Genomic DNA, 17746 nt, shown 5'->3' with positions numbered 1-17746 from the left:
TTTGGGCCTTAGTTACCAAAAAAGCATGACCCGAGTGCTTTGATAACCAGGGGAAGTCCCATCTCATGTAACAGCAAAGGCACAGGTATGCCAGGAGCCAGAGCCTGCCTCTGCTTTGCTTGGTTCTGGCCTCCTCCCCCTGTGTTGGCTCTGTTATAGCTCTAGAAATTCTAGGCAAACATCTAGATACCACAATGTCCAGAGTAAGGAAGAGGGATGTTTCTTTCTACGTACCTTTCTTTCAACAAGGAGGAACACTTCCCCTACCCCGCCTCCACCCCATCCACCCAAGCTTTAGTCAGGCCTGGCTGGCTTGAACAGTGTCACAGGACTACCTCTGAACCAATCTCTTGTGATGAATGCCAGGACTGGTTTATTCAGCACTTATCCCTGGGGCTGGGGCCTGAATCACCTTTCCCAAGGACAGGGCAATAACAAGACAAACAATAGCAGGACTTTGCAGATGTGAAGGAAGCAATCTCTGGCTGCAGTGTTGACAAATTCCTTATGATGAATAGATGAGATCGTGGATGAAAACGGCCCACTTGGTGCTTGGACAGTGGGAATCATAAAATAGCAGCTGACATTTTTGAGGACTTATAATGTGCCAGGCACTTTACATGAATTCTCCGTCCTATAAGGTGGGCACCATGACTATGCCCATCCTACAGATGAGGAGACTGGAACACAGGTGAGTTAAGTAAGTTGACCAAGGCAGAGTCCCCATTGAAACTCAGGCAGTCTGACTTCAAAGTCCTACTCTCACACCTTCATTCTCTAAGATTTACTGCAATGGAATAGTAGTCAAATCCATTGCCCCATCTCTTCCCTGAGCTCAAGAAGTGTGTAAATTTTGAGTTCAATGGGATTCACACACATGAAAAATGTAAAAACAATATAGCACAGAAGCTAATGACAACCTCAATGGTATCATAGAGGAAAGAAGTAACCAACCGATGTGCTGAGCATAAGGAAGACGGTAGGGGGGCATGCCATCAGTCAGGAAAGCAACAGGACCTGGGCTGTGGTGGAGGGGAGGCAATGGAGAACATGCCAGACTGGCGTAGCCGCTTAGAGTTTTCAGGAATGAAAAACTACTTTGGCAAAGGGAAGTGGCCTTGAAATCCACTGGAAGGAACAGGGAAGCAGAGTAGGACTCGAGCCACATTCAACATTAGGAGAAACTTTGAAGGCTGATTTATTCATGAAACCTTGGGCTCATGAGCTACTTCCTGAGCCATACAGCCTTTGTACAAGGAAAACCAAATCCCATCAGTAAACTTAAGAGTTTTCCTAGTATCGGAATTCATGCCTGCGAGCTGTAAAATTCCAAGACAAGTTTGAAAATGGTAGACAAGGCCAGAATGCCATCCACCCCCACCCCTACCCCCATCATGACAAGATCTCCCATAGATGGGAGTAAAAATTTGTTTCTTCCTCCTTTCTGTCCTTTTGCTTTTCTGGGGAGGGAGGGATGTTCAAATGTAGTAAAAGCAGAAGAGTATCTAGGTAGTTTGCAGGATGCTCGATTGTGCTGCTGAGTTGCTGCGTGCCTTGGAACAAAACCTTTGCCTTCTCTAGTTCCATTTTCCTCATCTGCAAAAAGAGGAGGTGGGCTTTGATATTCCCAAAGTCACCTGTATATTTAGAATTATGTTTTTATTCTATACTGCCTACATTCCCCATGTTCTGAGTCACAGGAATTTTCCCAGTTCATCTGTCATATTCAGGCTCCCTAGTCACCTCCTTCCCAGGTTTGGCCTGCAGGACCCATCCTGCTTCTGGCCTGTTGTGAATTGGCAGTCATCTAAGATGAACAAGTGTCTACCAACCACTTCTGGGGGGTGGGGAGGAGTCTGGTGGAGACCCAGGGACAGTGATCTCAGCACAGTCTAGACTGCTGGCAGTTCAATCAAAGCACCTGATACCAGAGATGTCAGTGGAAAGGAATGCGAGGTCACCTTGCCCTGTGGTTTGCAAACTGTGTGTCTCAGAGACCTGAAGGTTCCTCAGAGCCCTGGCAGCCAAGGGGACCAGGAGGCAGAAACAGATGAGCCCGGCCCCACTCCACCACCACAGTGGGTCCTCCTCTGATTCATTTACTTCCCACTTTCTGCAAAAGTTTCTGCTGGCAGAGTCTATTGGCTGAAAAGAAAAGAAAAAAGCTTGAGAGCCACCAGTTTCATCTTACCTTCTCATTTTACAGATAAAGAAACTGTACTTCATACTTCAAAAACCTCAGAATGAATCCTATGCCCTTGAGATCCAGCAATTCCACTTCCAGGTAAGTTATCCTAAGGATGTAATTATGGATTTGTGGAAGCTTCAATACTGTTCATCATACTGTGGTTTAAAATAGAAAACTGGGAACACCGGCAAGAAAGGAGGAGTTGAACAAATATTGGTACATCTCCAAATATGGAATATGGGGAAGTCCCATATATCATAGAAGGAAATTGCTTATATGGAAAAAGTGTTCATGATATATTACTAAGTGGAACATACATACATACATTCAGCCTCTAATATCTCCATTCGTGTCATAGGAAGACTTTCTGGGAGCCTCTGAATGGGACACCTTGTGCCTACGATCATCTACAGTTCACCTGTGGCATTCACCTGTCCCTTCTCTCGCTTACCAGCTTCTCTCTCATGCGTGACCTCTACCAATGCCACCAAAAGAATAAGCATGTCCATACCACAGTGTCATATCCATGCTGCCCCCATGCTTCCATCCCCAGCGCATGGAAAGTCCGCTGGGTTCTTGACAAAACAGGTAACTCTGAGCCACATTTTCTCCTGATCCTAAAGCAGGCCTGCATGTGTCCAGAGGCATGTAGTCTTTTTAAATGGTTTCATCCATTTCTGGCCATGACTGCCTATCCAGCAGGTCTCAAGTCCAGCACTTCAGCCAGAACTAGAAGAGACTTCACCCAACCTTCCATTCTCCCCCTCTGCTTTTTCCTTTCTCTTTTCCCACAAAACAAAAAAATCTCACTATTCCTCATATTATAACAATAAACATTTGCAGGTACATAAGTGCAAGCAAATAGTAGAATGTGTTTTTAAGGGTGGGAAGGTGTGATAGAATAGTGGCCTCCTCAATACGTCCACGACCTACTCCCTGGAACCTGTCAATCTGCTACCTTACATGGCAAAAGGGACTTTGAAGGTAGACATGAGAGATCATGGGTTGGGGAGATTATCCTGGTAGGCACTGTGTGGTCACAAAGGGCCTCAGAAAATGAGGCAAGAGGGACAAAGTCAGAAAAAGGTGATGTGGCAATGGAAGTAAGATCGGGGTGCTGAGCTCTGATGATGGAGGAAGTGACCACAAGCCAAGGAGTGCTAGTAGCTTCTAGAAGCTGGAAAAGTTGAGGAAATGGATTCTCCCCTGGAGCCTCCAGAAGGAACATGTCAACACGTGATTTTAGCCTATGAGACTCAATTCAGGCCTATGACCTGCTCAATGGTGAGGTTATAAAATTGTGTTATTTTAATCACAAAATTTGGAGTCTCTGTTACGGCAGCAATAGGAAATGAATAGTGGAGCTTCAGGGATATGGCTGTCATTCCAGGAAGAACCAAACTATCCTACATGGTCAGGCAGAGTAAGACTATTTTTTTCCTTATCTATATTTCGTATCTTTACTAAAACGAACACACATAACTTTTTAAATAAAAAATGAAAAGTTGCTGTCTTCAACGAGGGATGTCTGATGAAACATCATTTGACAGTCTTGGAATGGAGCTGGCCCCGGGGTCAGGTGCCGGCCACAGAAGCAGGGGAAGAATCAAGGGGAGATCCTGCATACAGTCTGGACCGTTTCAAACCCCCTTTGATTTACCCAGGGCAACAATGTCCAGGAACTCTTGAGAGATGGCTGACATATCACTTCAGAGCACCTGGCTTCCCTCAGAATGAACTGGGAAGATGAATTTAGAAGTGAGCAGGTGCAGGAGGGAAAAAAACGGAGAAAAAAAATCCGCCATAGGAAAAAAAAAAAAGAAAAATTAAAATATTACATGAAAGTGAATTCTCAGACACTTCACGAATCTGTATGAAGGAGGCAGGCAGCGCAAAGGTCAATCTGCTGGCTCTGCTGAGCAAACACATGGCATGGAGGGACGTTTGCAGTACCTTCCTTCTGCAGATTCTTTGGAGTTCCTCCCATCAGGACATCCCATCCAGGCCATCCCAAAGAATAGCCCTTCCTGCAGATTTGTCCTAGTCCTTTTCTTTCCCACCAAAATATATCTCTCATATTCTTTTTTTTTTAAAGATTTTATTTATTTATTTATTTATTTATTTATTTATTTATTTATTTATTTGAATGAGAGAGAGAGAACAGAGAGGGAGAGGGAGAAGCAGGCTTCCTGCTGAGCAGGGAACCTGATGCAGGACTCGATCCCAGGACTCTGGGATCATGACCTGAGCCAAAAGTAGATGCTTAATCCATTGAGCCACCCAGGCACCCCTATCTGTCATATTCTGAAGACAGCTGTCGAACATTTAAGTGAACATCATAGGGCAGGAGGGAACGAGGTACATTCTAGAACTGGCTCTGCCCAATAGAAATGTGATGCAAACCATATATGTCATTTTAATCTGCTGGTGTTCATATTTAAGAAATAAATATATGAAAATACTTTTTATAATATATTTTATTTAACTCAGGATAGCCAAAATAATCAAAATTAAGTCATACTAATGAGATATTTTACAGTCCGTATTTTATGCTAAATTTTCAGAATTTGATGCATGTTTTGCACTTAAAGTACATCTTCAGGGCATCTGACTGGTTCAGTCAGTACAGCATGCAACTCTTGATCTCAGGGTTGTGAGTTCTAGCCTCACATTGGGTATAGAGATGACATGAAAAAAATTGTTTAAATAAAGTACATCTCAATTTGGCCTAGCCACATTTCAAGTGCTTAATAGCTACATCTGGCTCACAGCTACTGTACTGTATGTAAATACAGTTCTAGATTTAAAAAAATTAAAGAGCATACTAACTAAAGTCTGTGAGTGATTCTAGTCTGCATCTTGGTTCTAGAAAGAAGAGCTATAAAAGCATTCTTAGGGTAATTGAGTACATTTGAACAGGAGCTGCACAACTGGGGGACAAGGGGGCTATAGACTAGTTATTAGATATTATAGAGTTATTATTGTTGCTATAAATGAAAATTATGGGTATGTGGGAGAGTGTCCTTAGACTTAGGGAATTTTGGCTGATGTGTTTGGGGGTAAAGTATCATGATGTTTACAATGTAATTTTTATTTTTCATTTATTTATTTTTAAAGATGTTATTTTTTTGAGAAAGAGAGAGAAAGAAAGCATGAACAGGAGATGGGGTAGAGGGAGAGGGAGAAGCAGAATCCCCTCTAAGCAGGGAGCTCAATACAGGGCTCAATTATTTTTTAAAAGCAAGCAAGCAAACACAGCAAACTATTAATAGTTATAAAGACTATGCAGAAAGTAGATGGATGTTCCATGTACTATTCTTTCAACTTCTATGTCTGAAATTCATAATAAATCATGGGGAAAACAGAGACATACATATCTGCCCTAGACTGCCTTCTAAATAGGGACAATTTATCTGTCAAAGGCCATTAATCTGCTGAACTAATGGTGCTAAAAGATTTCTTAGTACCCTAAGAATATTTTATGAGGGAAGCAGCATGATTAGTAGTAAAAACACTAAAGATCAAGATTCCAGTTCTAGGTTTGCTCTAACTTGAATAGTCCTACTTGGAAACACTTCAATTCATATACATTGCCATATGTATCTGGCTCTCTCTATAGGAATTCCAGGCTTTGGAGCCAGTGAGTGAGGAAGCTACCTTTGTTTGGAAGAACGACGATGGTATCATTTTGTTATGTGTCCACTTGGATTATAACGCTGGCATCCTGGAAAGAAAACAATTCTCCAAACTTCTGTCCCCAGCCACGTGCTCCTGAGCTATGGCAACAAAGCCTTTGCCCTGCCCAGGTGGCGTACCATTGCTCCACCAGCAGGAGATGGATGGGTGGGCTGGGTTAGCTGAGAGCTGGAAGAGGCTTTGAAACTATGAAAGGCCATATAATATCTGGAAGTAGAAATACCCAAATAATGTGGGAAGGGGTCATCCCTGTGGACAAAGAACACGAGACATCCACAAATGTAGTCCGTTTTGGAATAGTATCCATTCGGAACACCATAGTCAGTGAAAGCAGGTATGTGGTGTCCATGTCTATTATTTTAAATCAACCTCAGGGGAATTAGACAATTTGTCAGCATCAGAGAAAGAAGAAAAAATAATAAGAAAGATTCTACTAACTAGAACAAAAGCTCCTGGAGGAGTTTGTCCGTGTTCTCCCTAAAATTTAGTTGTTGGATTGAGTTTTTTTCCTCATTGCCAGAGTCAGGAATATAATACTGGCCTCTTATTCTAAGTCACAAACCTCAAAACACATTTTATTAGCCCCAACTATGAAAACGCAAGAATAACTATCTCAGAAATTCTATTCTGATGGGTCCCATTTTTTATTCTGCTAGAGCTCTTAATACTTCTGATGAAGTTACATGGGCCTCGATCCTCCCTCTCTGTTTTTTTTTTTTATGCTGCAAAGTCTCTCTTTACTTAACTTCCAGATTCCGAGGTTATTTCTTTCCTCTTTTCTGTGGGTAATTTCAGTTGCCCTTGCTCCCTTCCCTGGGTCTGCTTCCTTAAACTCCTTCAGTACTGAACATCTATCATCACAGCACACACACCTGCATGGGTGCACACCCTCAGAAACACAAAAACACATGAACCTGACAGACTCATGCATTTGAGGACCACACTCAAATCCCAGAGGTTGAGATTGCCCTTGGAAATTATGCTTCAATCAATCCCTCCAAACCTTACAACATTACAACATCTTGTTAAACTTCTCAAGTTTGGACCAATTGTTATGAAGAAGGCCAATGTCATATTAAAAAAAAAAAAAAAAAGTCTCACGTATAAAATGTCTTTAAGGATATGGAGTTTTGTGTAATTTTTATTTTTTAACTCCACAGGACATATATTAATTGAATATTCTTCTAGAATGGTGCTCTACTTTGTTCAACTTCTCCATAATTAGTAGCCACAGCCTTTAAAAAGTATTTGGATCTTCAAAGAGTTTTCTTCTTAGCAGTTGAGCTTTTTGCTCCTACAGTCATATTCTTAGGCTTAATAAACAGTTTCTCCATGTGAATGTTTTTTAAAATAATAAGTTCATCGCACACCTCTGGAATTACTAATCTCTAAAAGGATTGAGTCTGGATTAATGATGTTTTACCGTACCATTATCTAACTGAAGAGCATGGAGTGCAGTCAAGATTAATAAGATAGAAGTTATCACAGATGCTACTCACTACAGCACTGCTGGGAAGACCAGGATTTCAGGAATGACCTGTCTAGTGTGCAAAGCAAAGAAACAAAGAACCGAATTAACAACCTAACACTATTCACTTAAAAGCTGAAGAAAACTCTATAAAACTCAAAGTCTGATGGCCCCTGACCTCTTTGGAAACTAGTTTAAGGGTGTCCTGGCTGGTGCAGCTCCAGAGAAAGAAAATGGAGAAGAGTATACCTTGAGGCCATCTAGTCCCCTTCAGAAATTCATCATATTTCTGATCAATCTTCTTAGGGATCTTTTTCTCAGCAAAACAAGCTATGAAATTCCACGATTTTTGACATTTATGTTCATAGTAAAAATGAATGTATGCTTTTTATGCATGCATTTTTAGCTTATATATACAAGTCCCTATTAAAAAACAAAAATGACATATTCAAGGTCAATACTAACATTGCTCTTAGGCATTGAGCTGAGTCTTTGCTTCCCTAAACTACAAGCACATGTGTAACACAGAGCAAGAGCTACAGCTGGGATGGTTTCCCTGGATATAGACAATCTTGGTATGTCACTTTTCTTTTTTATTACATGGAGTTCTGCCTTTTTAAATGAATCAAACAACTCAGCAGAGGAGGAGCATATAAAAATAAAATTGCGTACTGCGGATCAATTATGAAGGCTCACCAGACTTTTCAAATAATACCTGATAGAAACCAGGAAACAGAAATGAGATGAAAAGGCAAAGACCAATGCTTTACCACCTGTGACTTAATCTTTTCAAGAAAGACTCAATGCTGTTTTGGTCAAGAGGCCAAGTTAGGCTTTAAAGACATGATGCAATTCTCAGGTTGTTAATGACTAACCTGCAGCCCAGGACAAGTCACTTATCTCTGTGCCTTGAGACTCTTGTGAGTTTAAGACGCAAAAATGAAAAGTCTTCTATGAATTAAGTGACACCCCCCATCTACTGAAATCCCAGGAAAAAATCAGGAAGTTTTGGGATTCCTGGCCTTTCAGCCCTGAAAGTCTACAACTGCTCTGTGTTAGTATCCAGTCATGAAGACTGAGTTTAGCAGGTTTCCAGGAGACCCCCACCACCCTTAATCTCTCCCAGCAAAGCAGTCATCTTAAATGTCCATAGAGCCCATGGAGGTCTCAGAGTGCTGGGCTGTCCAGCCATGCCAAGAACAGGGTTCATCTCCTAATGTCAACATTACAATTGGTAAGACCCTTCTGAGTCCCCCAGATCAACACTGGCTGAGATCTGCGTTAAACCTCCTTAAGAAACAACTAGACTGTGCTCGCTTCGGCAGCACATATACTAAGAAATAATTAGACTTCAACAGCTTTCAAAAGGAGTTTTTTAAAAAATGGGAAGAAGGAACCTGGGTAACTAGCAACCATTTCCCTGAGTTCTATTCTGTTTTGGAATGATCCTGCTTTGTTTGATATGTACCTGTAACTATAGCCATGGCCCTCACGGAGCACAGGATAAGAATACGTACAGAGAAGACAGGTGAAACGTCTGCAAAGCAATGAGCCCTTCCTATCTGTAAGTGGTGGCTGGCCTGCCAATCTACATGCACTTGGAGTCCCGCTAGCATGGTGCCCATGCTTGCTCCCTGCAAAAGGAGCAGCCTTGCTACAGTGAAGGATGAGACCCTAAATACCGGGGGACCAAAAGATTGTCTGAAACAATCTTTTGAAAGATTGTTTCAAAATCTTCTTTTGAAGATTGTTTTAGACAATCTTTTGAAAGCCTAATTTTCTTTAGCTCTGGCCTTTTTCATGTCACTTAACAAAGCTTTAACATTCAGGTACAGCTGCATCTGCCAAATGCAGTGGGCCTTGACTCCATGAGTCAGAAGTCATCTCTGACTCTCAGAAGCCTGTTGCAGGTTTGGGATATATGACCTTAGTAAAGTTGTGGCATAAAAAATATGAAGACTATTGCAGTCTCAGGGAGTTCAACTCCCTGTCTCCAAGGGACAAGGGCAAGAACACAAATATGAGCAGAAGAAAAAACTTTGCCCCAGAGGATGAAGTAGCATGGACATGGTTAAGCAATTTTTCAGGAACATGGACCTATCATTACTCTTTGTAGCAAAAGCTAGAAAGTAGGTGAGCCATCCTACTGGCTGAATCTCCATATAGATGTATGTCTAGCCCCTGTCTGTGTTATAAGTATCCTGGGTAGTTGATCGTCTGACTCTACCTTCATGTACCCCAGGGTTTTAAGAGCCCGATTTGCACCCTTGCAGCTGGCAGAGATGCCAGGCATCATATCAAGTAGAACATAACATAAAAAGTGGTCCGCAAATGTCCTGGAAGAGTAAAAGGAAAAGCAAGGCACTAATGGAAAAGGCATTTTGTGTATCACCTGTGGGTCTTCCAGAGAAGCTGGGGACCAGGAAGAAAAGCAGAAGGCTGAATCAGGAACTTTCTAGCATGGGATATGTTCTGATTTGAGAGCAAGGCAAGAGATGGACACTTTTTCTTTAGAACCAGGTCTGGACCAGAAGCTATAAGTGGGCTGGGTATGACAACAAGGTAGGAAGATACCAAGAGCACTGGATTTCTGGGATGTTCCAGGAAAGGATGGTCCAGGCTGGACTGGACAAAATAATCCAAAAACCCAGAAAAGTAAAAAATCAGTCTTCACTCCTAATTTATCAGGTTAAAAACAAATATCTATATTTGTATTGACACCTCAGGAGGATATTCACACTGGTTGAGAGAGATTTTAATGTTAGAATGCAATTCCATTAATAGCTCAGTCAGGAGAACTTAAAAAAAAAGTGTGACAACAGCTAAAACTCTTTTCACATCAATAAACAAACAAATCAAACCTCTGTGGTTGCAGCAAGAAAGCCCTAAGGAATTAATGCTTTAATCACTTGATCTAATAATCCTCCACTTCTTAAAGATAAAATTGAAGCCCTTAAAAAAAAAAAAAAAAAAAAGGAATCATGGAAAAGAGACCATAGCAGAATCATGTTTTAGCCCAATCTATTCAGGAACCATTCACATGTCTAGACACACACACACACTCAGGAGGTGCCTGTCACGTAAGAACTGATATATAAAGGTAACCAATATAGTAGTAGCACATTGACAAGGTTAGACTTTCCTTTTTCAAATAACTTAGACTGAAACCTTGGGTTAGGGCCTGAAGAAGGCCTAAATCAGAGGCTTTCCCTCCCCACATCAATGGCCAACTCTTTTTAGGGACAATTCTAGCTTGGGCTGGGTCAGGGAGCAGCTGTAACCAGATCAAAATTCTGATCCCTGTGATGCTCTGGTTTATAACTTCTGGTTGATAAGACAGCTGAAAGGTAGTGCTTCCCTGAGGCCATCAACAATATAGGTAATGCTGATTACTTATTCAGAATTTCATAATGAGTCATAGACAACAAACTCAACTCTTTGGGGGTGCAAAATCTAATATAATGTGAGTGGGCAGTGTAGCAAATGATGATAAGCTCCAGAATCACATTGTTTTGTAACCCAGATTCACCTTTCACTAGCAGTGTGTCCTTGGGTAAATCACCTAACCTTTCTGAGCCTTAAATCCCCAGGTATAAAGTAGGGACAACAAAGATAAATCATAAAGGTTTATTTGGTGGGCATGAAATAAAATAATGTATATTTATTTCTTGGTAGAGTGGTTGACATGTAGGAAGTACTCACCAGGTTGGTTCATATAATCGTCGTTAGGAATTGAGGGTAAACTGAAAATATGGAGGAAAAAGTAAAAAGCATTCTATTTGATCATATAGGATCTAGCTCAGCATAGCTTCACATGTAAGTTGGCCCTTTTTGGTCTGCTGGTTTATTTCTGCTGCCTACTAGTTGTGCCCAGTGGTGGAGTCCCACCTTCTGCGGTAGCTCAGGGGCTATCAAGCCCTTCCTGGCTGGGCTTCAGGTACAAGAGCCTCGAGTTCAAGTCTGACAGGGAAGCAAGAGGTACTTACATTCTGGTTTAGGACAATGATTCCTTTGTCCCTAAGCTAGTTGGTCAGTAAGTACTACTGTTTTGGTCCTTCTGGATCCTCTGGCCTTGAGTGAGCCTTAGAGCCCCTCATTTTACCTCTCCATCCCAGGCTAGCCTTCACTTCCCATCCCATTTCTCACTTTACTGCTCTCCAAGTAATCTTTCCTGTACTTTCCTACTGCGTGTCCAAAAGGGACAAACGGAGCCCCTCCTAAAGCTCACTTTGTCCCTTATTTTACACCGACATTTTTCAACAGCCAGAAGCCACTAAAGCTCCTGTAGCGAAGAAAGAGCACTTGGTCCTTCATGAAGGAGCCCGCATAACTCCCAGGGCCAACTAACACAGGAAGTGCTGTGCCCAGAGCCCACAGCACGTAAGCCCATGAAAATGTTTTAATTTCATTTCTTTCAAAATCAAAAGGAAAAAAATGATAAAAATGATATCATAAAATGATAAAATGATAAGTATATAATAATAAATCCAGCCCGGACTATATTCATCTTTATGCTAATGCAATCATAAAATACATTTTAAAAATATAAAAAATATATTTGTATGGAGGAAGGGGCCCACAAATATCAAAATATGACCCCTAATCTGGGGAAGGCCGGAGGCAAACTCACCCACCTTCCATCCCCACCTCCAACTCAACCCATTACCTCCCCTCTGGCTGGTATAGGACAAAAGTTGCAATGACTCGGATTTTTAAGAGGACTTGCTAAACAACTGCCAACATTGATTATATATGACTTGTCTATTTCCATCATAAGTCTAACCTAGATTCCTCACCCTACCCCCCCCCCATACAAACTTATGACGTCAAAGCAATAACACTAGAGCGAGATCACACCTGCCAGGGTTAAATTAAGACTCAGCATGTGGTAACCTTTCTCAGAGGGCAAAGCCTCACTTCTGGGATGCTTGAAAAATCACACATAAGTGAGCACTGCCTGGATTTATCACAACATATGGCAGTGCTTTTCATTGATTAATTTAAAATCAATTAAGCTGAACACCCAGTTGACTATCTCATTTGACAGTGTGGTCTCTACCCCTACTTAGGAAGCCGTAAGGGAGACTTGTCCAGCTGCACACTTTGTTAGAGTTCAAAGTATCCTCAGTTTGATGCAAGGTACAGGAAAAAGAAAATAAAAAGCAATACGAGACAAAAAAGACAGTTTTTTTCTTTAAAGTAAATTTTGGCTATCATTTCAATGGATGCTGAGGAATTACTTTGACCAAAATGTTTGTGTTAGCGGCCAATTAGACATGGAGACAGATCAGTCCCATCAATACTTGCAGCAAATTTAAGCTTTGAGCTTTGTTTTTTAATCAGTGCATTTCTAATTGTCAGGATGCTCTCCTGGGTGTGACTTTGTTATTCTTGAAACGCACACACTCTGCACTCAGGGAACACAGCTACCCATAAGGTTAAAGATACACCCTTCTTAGTGGGGGCTGCCAGAGACTCTCCTCCCACTTCCAAAACCAGAGGAACCCAGAAGACAGAGTCTTCTGGCTCAGTTTATACTTTCCTAAGGCTGCTCTCTCCCCAGAGGAGCTTTACTCCCTACTCCCACAACAAAGAATCAGACTGAATAAAAAGATACTTCCCATGTGGGGTGGGGAAGCCTGGGCCTTGGCACAGAGCCATGGGAAGGGTGTTAGAACCCCACCTACTACTGGTAAGTTGTGTGTGAGATAAGTTACATTAGTATTACTTAAATATGAGTAAAGGATGACTTCTTTTAAAGGGAAAACAATTTTTCGGGATCCCTGGGTGGCGCAGGAGTTTGGCGCCTGCCTTTGGCCCAGGGCGCGATCCTGGAGACCCGGGATCAAATCCCACATCAGGCTCCCAGTGCATGGAGCCTGCTTCTCCCTCTGCCTATGTCTCTGCCTCTTTCTCTCTCTCTCTCTCTAAAAAAAAAAAAAAAAAAAAAAGAAAACAATTTTTCTTCTAGATTCCTAAGTCTGTGTGCAGATAATCCCAGTTGGAGAAGCATTCACCCGGACTTATTTAGAATGATTTTCTCCACTGCTCACATGCAAGTGCATCTATGAATATTTAGGAGTCTTCACTTCAATACTATACTTATTACAGTACTTTTTTGAGTGCATATTAAACAGTTTTTGTACTCAGAAAACCACATCCTTTGACTGGTCCAGGCCACTTGAATCTTTCTATGAACGTTTTTTTTTTTTTTTTTTTCCAGCTTTCGCCCATGTGTCTTTGTACATGTTAAATTATTAAGTTGCATTATTGCTGGTATGGTGCTGGGTGTACAATAGGAGTTTTAAAAATAGTGGCTACATTACAAAACTAGTTTTAGCATTTAGGTTATTGCCATTCTGTTTGCAATGCCAGCCATTTGAAAAGGGGCCCAGTGTTGGATTTTAATGAACTCTGGGTCCTTCAACAGTTCATGTCAAGCACCCAAAGGCAGACTTGAGGAGTAGTGCTAATTGAATCACACTGAAAGTGGAGGGGATTTAAGGAGCTCACAGGGAACTCTTCAAGGTGTGAAGCCTCTCAGATTCTGCCAAGGTAATAAGATTAAGTCAGACTTGAAAACCTGATTTATGCACTGGCGGAGGTGGGGAGAGTCAGAGTAGGCTCCTGAGTGTTGTAGTTCAGCAAAGCACTAGTTGTTCCTCCTCCTTACTTCCACATCTTCCTTTTCTCTGAAAGACTCTCCCTCCCCATCCCTCCTCCCCCCTCCCCACTCTTCCTTCCTTCCCCCTTGTTCCCTCCCCCTTCCTCCCCTTCTCTTCTGTTGGCTCACTATTCAGCTTACCTTTTGCATATTAACCTAGACCTCACTTCCTCTGAGAAGTTGGCTCCCCGTCAATCAAGAGCTTTTGTGTGATCCCTTAGCCCTTACTAGGTTCTCAAAGCATTCACTCTGCGTGCCCGCACCTTGGCACAGAGTCATCACTCAAAACAGTATGTCCTCAGTGGTTTCTATATGCCAGGCATAGACCATGTCACATCATCCTTCGCAAAATTCCAGGAAGTAGGCCCTGTTTGTACCCATTTTTACAGACATGAAAACTGAGCCTTAGAAAAGTAAACTTGCTCAGGATTACATTGCCAGGGAGCATGAGGGCTGAAATGCAAAACCAGTGGAACTCCAGAGTTATACTTCCAACTACCATGCCATTCTGCTTCCCAAATACTTGTAAAAAAACATTGTTCGATTTTTTTTCATAAGCCACAACAGAACAGATTCACTGGCAACTCGCCATTGTTGGCCCCAGTCTCGTGTTTGAAAGCCGTGCAGCATGGTCAGAATCTGAAAGTAAGGTCTCTGCCAGAATGATCCAAAATAGGATTTATTTATTGAATAGGTGCTTGCACATAATACAAAAATAAAAGCTATAAAAGGAGAAATGATGAAAATTAAGATTCCCACCCCCCCATACTCAGAGCCAGCCAGTAAGTTCCCTTTTCCAGAGGTAACTATCAAAATCTGTTGTTATCATGACAAGTGGGCTTAAAGCTGTATTTGTAAACTACAATCCCATCCCAGTAATGGATAAATTTAGTGGGTCCTGACCAGAATCCATTTTTTAATGTCATTAAAAATATGTATATTTGAAAGGATGATGTTTCACGCAGCTTGTGTTTGGGTTTTACATATAGTGTTAATGTACATCTGAGTCACAGAGTGTAAAATGTTATTTTACACTTCTCATCATGAGGTAATGTCCAAAGCACTTTGAAAGCCCCCGACCTAGTAGACCTAGAAGTTGGAAATTATAAAGGCCACTTTCATAGAAAACCTTCCATAGTTACTTCTCATGAGTCACTCTGGAACTCAGCAACCTGGTGACCCCATTAAAATGGAAGCCCAATCCCATTCCTCCTCTATTCAAAGCCCTTCAGGGGCACCCAACTGAAGAGAGTAAAAGCCATGAGACAACATGTATTTCTATTTGTTTGCTCTGTCAGTGGCCTAAAAAAATCTACAATCAGAAATACAGGCTGTGTGATATAAACAAATATGACTCTGTGGGCGAGGGGCTCTGGGAAGGGATTTCCCAGAGATGGGCAGCATCCTTCAAAGCAGCTGAAATTAAGAGTGGATACTCACAAATAGGGTCTGTTTTGGGGATGAGCTATACTAAGGATATTCACAAAATCTCCCTTGGAGAATTCTGGGGGGGTACCGCAAGGAGTCCGAATACTGTCCAGGACAGCAGCGCATAGACAGAGGGCCCCCCCCCCATGCTGCTGCATCCAGGAGAAGATGCCAGGGAGAAAGAAACTAGCAGGAGTCCCACCACAAGCCCCAACTTATAGGCACGGAGGAGCAAAAGGAGCTGCTTTTTGTGTGGGCAATTCCTCCAGCCTTGGTCCAAGGTGAGCAGCAGCAGGAATTTACAGTGTTCGGCGTCCTGTTGTATGGGACAGCCAGTAGCAACATAATGAGGCCAGTTCTCCGTGTCTCAGAAACAGCATCAGCACTCAGCAGGAGAGTCAAGGATGGCTCCCCATTGGCTCCTTCCTTTCCCTCTCCATCCCTCATCACTCTCCTCTGGAGCTGTACACTCCTAAATGTGGCAGCTGTCTCTTCACAGGTCCACATGGGAGCCTCAGCTGGGACACTTCATGGTGTCCCCATCAGAATACGGGTAAGCCAACTCTGAAGTGGCAGCTCCTGGAGATCAAGAGTGTAAAATCGTGGTGTATTCGTTCACTTGTTGACTTGATTACGGTCTGTTAGATATGTAAGCTCCTGTGAATAAAGATCTTGTCCGTCTTGATTTCTACCAGATTCTCAAGGTCAAGAACAGCACCTGACACCAAGCAGGCAACCAGTGAGTATCTTAAATGGATGAATAAATGTTAGGCAACAGAGTAGAAGCTGAGGTAGCCAATCGGTTCTCCAAGTACACCCAGGCAGATTGTGAAAGGTGGGTTCATAACCCTCTGCACCTGGGAGGTAGCCCCACACGTGCCCTTTTAGGGTGACTTGCCAGTTTGACATGCTTTTGGTAAAACGGTGCCTTTGTGTGTTTACCAGGTGAAAAGAGATGGTAGGCGGAAGGAAGTACACAAGCAAAAGCACCCAGGCTTGCAAGGGCACAGGGCACGGCGATTACTAAGAGTGCCAAGGTGCAACCTAAGAGGTCAGGTGCCTGGGAGGGCATGGCCAGAGGCTAGGCTAAACAGATGAGCTCCAGCTGTGAAGAGGCACAAGGTTAGCAAGTTTGCACTTTATTCTGAAGGCAACTGGGGAGTCCTTGGCAGTTTGGAAGCAGAGAGATGATATGATCAGGTAACTGAAAGCGATAGGAAAGAAGGATCAGAGAAGAGGAGGTTGTATAATTGGGGAAGCTAATTATGAGCCTATTACACAAGCCCAGATTCAGAGGTAATGAGGGCCAAGACCAATACATAGCCATGGAGATGGAGAGGAAGCCCTCTGGGACAATTAAAAGAGGTGACCAGTTGGAAGTGTGGCTGTGAATGTAGCTATCAGGGTTGGATATTCAGACTGAGAGGCATATGGGTCCTGCTGAAGTCATGGAAGAAAATAAAAACACCTAATTTGAATAATGTATCATTTAGAAAATCTGATGAAAGCACGTGTTTTTAGTTTCAGAGGCTTTACAGATACCTACCAAGAAGCCAAGTAAAAAGTTCATGGACATCAGTGAAGAATATCTGATTGAAAAACGGAAGAATGACAGAGTCCCAGGGAATGACCTCACCCAAAAAGTGGGCAGTGAAAGACAATGGTCCCCAACCCTTCTCATCTACTTGAGAGACATTGACTATTGCCCATCAGACAGGGAGGAGAAGCAGAAGAGAGAACAAGAGAAAAGGAGAACTTTGTTCTTGAGGTCAGAGGTGTCTCAGACGACATCAGGAAGACTAACCACATGGCAGCAGATGAAGAAGATAGAGCTAACTTCTAATTTTTTTTTAGATGTTTGGAAAAGACAAAGTGCTTAAGTAGGAATAGCTAGAAAGCCTCATCAAAGACCTCAGGGTGGGCCCAGACATGGGGTTAGGTGCAAGCAGAATGCAGCACGCTCAGGAAGCCAGAGACAAAGACGCTTTTCAGGCAACAGTAGGACTCTTTGTTTAGAAAAATTCAACAAGGCTCATTTACTGAATGAGTAACTAATAATTTCTAGACTTATATACATAATGGACTCAGATGTGTGCAACTGCCTGCATGTGTGTTGACTACTGTGTGTGTACACCAAATAGCCAATCTGTCTATACATGTAGTTAATATGAACATATTAATATGCATAAAATTTTGCATTAACATAAAGGTATGTTTATCCACTTAACACATATACATATATAGTCTAGAAGAGCATTATAATTTAATATTTATTAAAAATCCACATGCTCCTTCTATATAA

At 42.2% G+C, this 17746-nt stretch overlaps 1 protein-coding gene and 1 long non-coding RNA gene across 8 annotated transcripts in view; one reads left to right on the top strand and one right to left on the bottom strand.

Annotated features, from left to right (window-relative positions):
• Positions 1 to 3177, bottom strand: part of LOC144302979 (uncharacterized) — a 22591-nt gene extending 19414 nt beyond the window's left edge. For both annotated transcript variants that reach the window (XR_013370016.1, XR_013370017.1), the window contains exons 1-2: positions 2700 to 3177; positions 1962 to 2145 (exon numbers count right to left, since the gene is read on the bottom strand). This is a non-coding gene — a long non-coding RNA (uncharacterized LOC144302979). The remainder of the gene's footprint in view (positions 1 to 1961; positions 2146 to 2699) is intronic.
• The window catches only part of LOC144302977 (uncharacterized), a 20227-nt gene extending 2481 nt beyond the window's left edge, over positions 1 to 17746 (top strand). For 2 of the 6 annotated variants that reach the window (XM_077880568.1, XM_077880569.1), the window contains exons 3-4: positions 2207 to 2284; positions 5808 to 6943. In XM_077880568.1, the coding sequence (XP_077736694.1) occupies positions 2207 to 2284; positions 5808 to 5963 (234 nt within the window). In that variant the 3' untranslated portion in view covers positions 5964 to 6943. The other 4 variants (XR_013370012.1, XM_077880570.1, XM_077880571.1 and 1 more) reach the window with 4 other exon arrangements.

This window comes from Canis aureus, chromosome 32 (genome assembly GCF_053574225.1).
Source record: "Canis aureus isolate CA01 chromosome 32, VMU_Caureus_v.1.0, whole genome shotgun sequence".
NCBI lineage: Eukaryota > Metazoa > Chordata > Mammalia > Carnivora > Canidae > Canis > Canis aureus.
The sequence above is the reverse complement of the archived record's forward strand: the minus strand, read 5'-3'. Positions and strand labels throughout refer to the sequence as shown.